Source organism: Anneissia japonica, unplaced genomic scaffold (genome assembly GCF_011630105.1).
Source record: "Anneissia japonica isolate Jap-2015-1 unplaced genomic scaffold, ASM1163010v1 scaffold3531_len492141_cov184, whole genome shotgun sequence".
NCBI classification, from domain to species: Eukaryota; Metazoa; Echinodermata; class Crinoidea; order Comatulida; family Comatulidae; genus Anneissia; species Anneissia japonica.
This window is the reverse complement of record NW_022702905.1, coordinates 444808-451797: the sequence shown is the minus strand read 5'-3', so window position 1 is coordinate 451797 and position 6990 is coordinate 444808. Positions and strand designations below refer to the sequence as shown.

At 32.9% G+C, this 6990-nt stretch overlaps 1 protein-coding gene across 1 annotated transcript in view; it reads right to left on the bottom strand.

Moving 5' to 3' along the window:
• LOC117104146 (XK-related protein 6-like) overlaps positions 1-6990 on the bottom strand; it is a 9541-nt gene extending 2551 nt beyond the window's left edge. Inside the window, exons 1-3 of the mRNA XM_033244830.1 lie at positions 6644-6990; positions 4716-5176; positions 4303-4487 (exon numbers count right to left, since the gene is read on the bottom strand). Of these exons, the coding sequence (XP_033100721.1) occupies positions 4303-4487; positions 4716-5137 (607 nt within the window). The 5' untranslated portion in view covers positions 5138-5176; positions 6644-6990. The remainder of the gene's footprint in view (positions 1-4302; positions 4488-4715; positions 5177-6643) is intronic.

Below are 6990 nucleotides of genomic sequence, written 5' to 3'. Positions count from 1 at the left end.
CATTTCTTAGGCAGAAACTATCACCAAATCGTTAAAAATTGTTGTTTTAACATTAAAAATGAGAAAAATAACAGCATAGCATGATGTATAGATATATAAAGGTTAGTTTAGTGCAATAAAATAGATTTCCAAAATTTTGAAATTCCAGCATGTTTTGCCCATTATCTCCAAAACAGGATTTGCGACGAGTGACTGGTTTGGCTTGTCTTTGCCACATATGCTCATTAATAATGATCCATGTTAAATAAAGCTTGACACATGCAAAATGGATAGCAAAAGCAATGGAAATACTATTTGCTTGTAATGTTATAACAGTTTGAATTTTATTTTAAAATTTATTACACTATAAAATTGTACTGTATTCAAAGTAAATATAGCGATATAGCGGTGCACAGCTAGTTATCCAGCAATGTACAGCATGCTGCCTAGAGCAGTACCTAGAGATTCAGCAATGCTGGCATAAAATTAACTGGCAATCAAAGAACTGCGGACAATATATACCAGGCCCATACTAATAGTGTTCCCTCCTGTTTTTATATACAGGTTATTCATTCAAAGTGAGTTGAATCAAAGAATTGCAAGCGGTCCAACTCTTGAGATTTCCTGGAAACGGAATCCTATCTCGAATAGAGTACTAGCCATGAACTAGAGGGTGTCCTTCAAAGGAACGTAAAAGACGTTTGTATCGGCATGCTGTCTAACGAATGCATGTTCGAGTTTTGAACTCTATTCAAATTATAATAGGCCGCCACATATCTTGTGGAAGTAATGTACACTTCATTTCATTCTGTGCATGCAACAAATATGGTGAGTCAGACGTCTTGCAATTCTATACTCTGGCTGAACTTGCCAAATTATTTTTAAATTTGATGTAATGCAGTGCTCCCAACAATGTAAAGACACCAACAATGGTGTACTTAAAAGTACAAACCAACAATTCTGGACTTGCCATGGGTGAGCTACAGTAGATAAGTACTAATACTGTCATGAGTAAATGGGTTTCCAGCTTATAGATACTGTAGCTTAACCCTGCAGTGGTTTTACAACGATTGAAATGAAGATAGTGATAGTGATTAATGATAAAAGTGACCTACTGTACTGTACAGTATACCCAATCATACCAACATTTCTGTATTTTAACAGTCATCATTATGATGATTTTCCAGAACCTGTTAGATCACAATTAATAACAAATGAATCATTATATTTATTGTACGGCGAGAAGTTTTTTATACCCTGTTCCGCAAGCTTAATTTTTCAGAAGAGGGCCAAAAAATAAATAAAAATTAAATTTTGTTTTCTTTATTTAGCAAATAATTTTGCCAAAAATATGCAGACGAAGAACATTTTTTTTAAGTGAATGTAAACAGTGTGGTAATGCCATGGTTAAATGCTTTAAATTTATATAACTATGAAGAAATATACATCTTATTTTTGGAGATTTCAAGGCAGCGGCAGGTGTAATAAAAATAAAGAAAAACTTTTATATTTTTTTCTGGAATTTACATTTTTTCATTACATGGTTAATTGGCCAAAAAGAAAATTATATTTCAATTCAAAATCATATATTAGCGGGTTGCGGGTTCATTTAACAAGGTATAAAAAAAGTCTTGCCTAAAGATAACATAATTGTATGATTTTTTTGTGGAGAATTGACTGAAGTTTAGATTAAATACTTATAATACTGATGATGTTGTGGAAGATATCAATTATATCCCTCTATTATAATCTTTTCAATTATGCAAATCACCTCTTAATCTCTGGAGCCGGATTTCTCATTCAAAACAATCTTCTACAATACAAATACTGACTCTTAATACTGTTGGAACATCCTTGATGTACTGTAATTCACACCAAAAACACTCCTACCTGCACTTACTGTATATCCTATCATCCACACTATCCTACCACTCACACATTTGCTGTGTTGATAAAAATACAACTAAAATATAACAGATTATATCATTTTGCAATAGTGTTGTGGACACAAGAACAATTCTCCAATTGATCATTTGCCTGTGTTAGGCCAAGTAACAAAAAATCCTTGTTTTCCGTCCTGGGTTTTTCAAAAAGTTAGTGAAGGAGGCACTTAGTATTTGATATTTGATATATTTTTCACAGTTTGTCAAAATATGCCAAAGCATGTGTAGCAAAATGTCTTGTAAACAACTAGTCAATATAGTTTTGTCAATGCAAAAATAATTGATGCAGGCCCAAAAAATGGTGAGGGAGGGGATGGAAAACAAGGAATTTTTATTATTTGGCCTTAGTAATACTTGATAGTTTCATTAATTTTTTGTAGCATATCTTTCTATTACATGATGGTCATGGAAGTGCACAATTTTTGATAAAATTCCATTTCTCTTCTCCTTTATTTAGAGACAAGGAACCTTTGTTGAGTCACATAATAAATTATTTTTAAATAATTTTCATTGTACTATCATACTAATCATTATCATTAAAAATATCATGTTATGCTTTGCTGCAGTCTATGAAAGTATGAGGATTAGACAACATTACTGTAATACAGGGAGTTCTATTTTTAAATACAAGACGCATAGTACCGTATTGAACTGTATTAAAATTGATATTTATGTGTACATACAACTACAGCAGAGAAAATAGCTTTTAAACGAAATTTGTATAGAGGTTTTTATGACATACAGGTTCTGTACAATAATTGAAATGCATTTGTAATGGAAAATAATGCACTGCTTTACTGTAGCTAGGGGAAGGCTGTATCTTTTGAGATAAGAAAAAAAATAATCACTGATTTTATGCTATTTCACAGCACAAACTTGTATGTGTGCTAGGCAAGAAGCATCAACAATATTTATATTTTATTAGTTGACTACTGTATTTTGAGTCTGCTTTAAAGTCAGAAAATTGAAATTATAAACAAAATGCATTGAAATGCAATTTTTGTTATAAAACAGGAATACATTTTGAGAAGATTCACAATCTTAAATGAATAGATAAATGTGAATTTAAATTAATAATGTCTGATATTACCATCATTAATGGATTATATAGTAGGTAGAGAATAATATCACACAAAATATCAATTTCCTCTTATTTAATTATTCATAATGTTGTCACTTGCCTTGGCAAGGCCTGTGATGAAGAAACAGCTGTACTGATGCAAATAAACTACATAAAGCAATCGGTAATATAAACCTAATGGTAATGAAGGCACTGCAGATATCAATATATCAATTCCAGTTGACAATTGCATGCCTCATTTAAGACCAAAACAATGCATTTAGTAAGCTGCAAGTAAATTAGTAACTTAAAAATGTCTTCAAGAACAGTACACATCAAATCCTGCCTTTTCTTTTGGTACACATTGGTGCTTTTTTTCTAAATATATTTTGACAATAATTGTTCTTTTTCCAGTGACTAAAAATAGATCACAGCTAAAAGTAAAGTAGTGTATTTACCATACTGGCTACAGTCCAAATATAAAAGGCCCTTTAAATGCCCTGACTCAGCAACTTTATTGTTTGATCTTGTTTTTAAAAAAACAGGTTAGTTGTTTAGAGACACTCTAAATAATAACATGTTCTATTTATGAGGCTTACTGTATGGAGTAGAAATGTTTTCTTAAGACATTAGATAAAAATCTAGCAGTACAGAATTTAAACTCAGAGTCTGGGATTGGAAAGGAAGAATCTTAACTTTCTTTTATTAACCACCAAGCTACAATACACACCCAGACTGGTATACAGTATGTTGTGATACAACATGGACTTGTGGGTAATGGACTTGTGGGTATGGATTTGTGTATGTTTTGGTACAACTGATTTGATTGGTTTGGGAGTTTGTTACAGTATGGTAAAATATGACTTGTTGGTATTTTGTGGTAAAGTACTGTATTTACTGGTGCTGTGGTACAGAAGTATTGACTAAATATGTGGTACAGTTTTGAACTTAAGGTGTTTGGTGGTGCAGTTTTAATTTGTGATGGAAATTTGGTAGTATTGGCACAAATATGTACAACAATAAAAACAGACATGAAATAATCTACAGTATGTTTAATACTTTGGAAAAAAAGAAATGCGAAAAAAAAAAATATAATAATTTACAGCAGTCAGTAAAAACAATGAACATACAAAACATTATTACACATTTAGTTAACACATGGACTCTGCTTTCATTGGAAACCCCACTTGAATAAAATATATAAAACAATAATGGTAATTATTAAATCAGTATTATTAAAATATTGTTGATATCAGTATTAAAATATTGTTTCAATAGTAAAAATGGTAACAAAAAAGAAAGATGTATAAATCGACTCACTTGTTAGTAAACTTGCATCTTTAACTTTTACCATAATGTAGAGTTGAAGGACGAGTTGAGGTGCGGATTCCGTATACGCTTCAATCAAGCGCAGCATTGTCACGTCACGATATTCATACACCATGTTACGATAATATTTCTGATTCAAGCGGCTCTTAAAACCATAACGTAATGTTCGAATATACCTACAAAAACAAAATACATCTAAGGTAATTTTTAACTTGAAGATCACACTATTATACTCATACAAAAAAAACGGAATGTGTAGTCAGTTGCTATTGAAGCCTGTGGTGGACAGTGGTACTGAGCAGAAGTGATGCCTTCACCCCCTCCTGGGCAGCAGCAACAATAAACAATATTTAATGTACAGAAACCCTTCCAAGAACTAAAACATGGAATCAAGGTTGGTATACCTATTGACAGCGCCAAGCTGTAGTACATGAGTTAGAAGCCAACTGGTCCATTCCCAAAGTTTATTTGCAAAACCAGAACGTGCTTGAGTTGGGTCCGGGCCTTGGTTGTGTGTTTCATCTCGGTGCCTCTGGTCATCTGTCACAAACCACCGAAGGCTGAGATATTGCAAGGTAAATGACGGAAAGATCACAAAGAAAAATGTCAAGCCACACCACCAATAGTCCCTATCCCTGAGGTATTTGAATCCAACTAAAATATCTGTTACCAGGTCAGCAATATATGTCCACATACCACCAAAAATGAAAATGGCATCAAAGTTTGTAAAGCGCAAATTTTCCATATTTGTTTCTGGTGTAATTTCCGAGTTATGGTTTTCAGCAGCAGACCTGCCATTGTTTTGTGGTATAGTTAATGTCCTCATTGTGGAAAGCTAGCAAGTCCTATTCATCAATTTGTTAACCTGTAAACAAAACATAGAAATGAATACATTAAGCAGGAGACTATACTGATAATTACTGTATTTTGACGTTGATGAACTTTATAACTGTACAGTATTTAAAGCAAATTGTCCCGGACGAAAAAAGTAGACGTGGTCAGGCGTCGCTCAAAATCTCTTAAAAGTGTTCCAGTGGGCAAAGCCCCCCAAAAATATGAATATTTACAGTAGGTGTTTCAAAGGCTTATTTAATGGTTTTTGGAGTATACTAATATGTAGAAAATATACATATCCATTTTTTTCTCCCCGACGAGACAAGTCTACCGCAATTCGCAGAATTGAAATTGGGACGGCCTCCAGCAAATTCATGATATGCATTTTTTTATCACTTTATTATTAATTGTCTGACATAAGTCAGTGTTGATGGGTATCATCATGCACAGCAAAATAGAATGGCCTCCCACAATCTGAAAGCAAGCACCTGCAGGAAAATAACCATCTGCAGTATTTTATCAAATAATTCGCCCAGCTTTGGATAAACGCCCCCACCCCCAGAATAAAGGCCTCCACTAGATTCTCATTTGGAGTAAAAGCCTCCCTCAAATAAACAGCCGAGGCGTTTATTTTATCCTCGAATAAACACCCCCTTAATCAAATGACTGTGAACAAATCTAATGGAAGCAACATCATTCTCAACAAATTCTATTACAGTAATCTTGAAAGAATTACATTTTCACCAAACCTGGTTGGGGTCAATAAGTTTTTATAATACATGCAATAACACATTTTGACAGTAACTATGTGTTGTAGTTCCACAAGGGCATTTATTGAAATTCATTTTACACATAAAAAAAGAACAAAAACAAAAGACGCCTCCCTTGAATAAACGCTTCCTGAAAAACCCTTCTCAACCGAATAAATATGTTATAAATTATTATTATCAATTGTTTTACAAAAGTCAGGGATGATGGGGTATTACTATCATCATACACAGCAAAATAAAATTAAATGTGTTAAGAAAGCTCATTTAACCACATTTAAGACTTCTTCCAACTTGGGACCACTGGTATATTCAATCAAGTTAAGCTTAAATTCAAGACAAACATAATATATTTAGAAATGATACAAACTAATTGAATATTATTAGATGATAAAAGATTGGAGCTCAAACATTTCATTGCCATTATAAATTATACTGAAGTTACAATACATATCTCATGCAGTATGGATAGAATGGAATGCCTTGTTAGTTATAATGAATTATTACTAGGCATAATTATATAATAATAGGGTCTATTATACAATAATAATAATAATAATAATAATAATAATAATAATAATAATAATAATAATATAAACGTCAAAATCTTTTTCAAAACAGTACCATACATTGGATAGTTAGTAATCGACAAAAATGAAGAAGTATGGAAAATTCTTTTCTTAGCTAGGCCTAGGGCAATTTAATATACAGTAATAGGGTAATTCACTTACCTTCGTCTAGGCCTGGGTAGGTAGCTCCAGAGGCGCTGTCTCTTCTGGCGTCTACAGACAGGTGGCTTTATCTAGTAAAGAAAAGCTAGGGTAAGGGAGGAAGGCTAGGCCTAGCCTTTGCTTTGGTGTGTACCGGTGGGTTGTACTGTCAGTTTCTCTCTAAATGAAAATATTAACTATAAACGATAAATAAAAAAGACAGGAACACATGCAAACCATTTGTTGCCATTATAAAATCGTTTTATTGCTGTTCGTACACACGATTGCAGATTGTGAAAAAAGGATAAACCAGAACATCCTCCCACACAGTGCACCCGCAGCGCAGTCTATATCAAAACAAAAGAAAG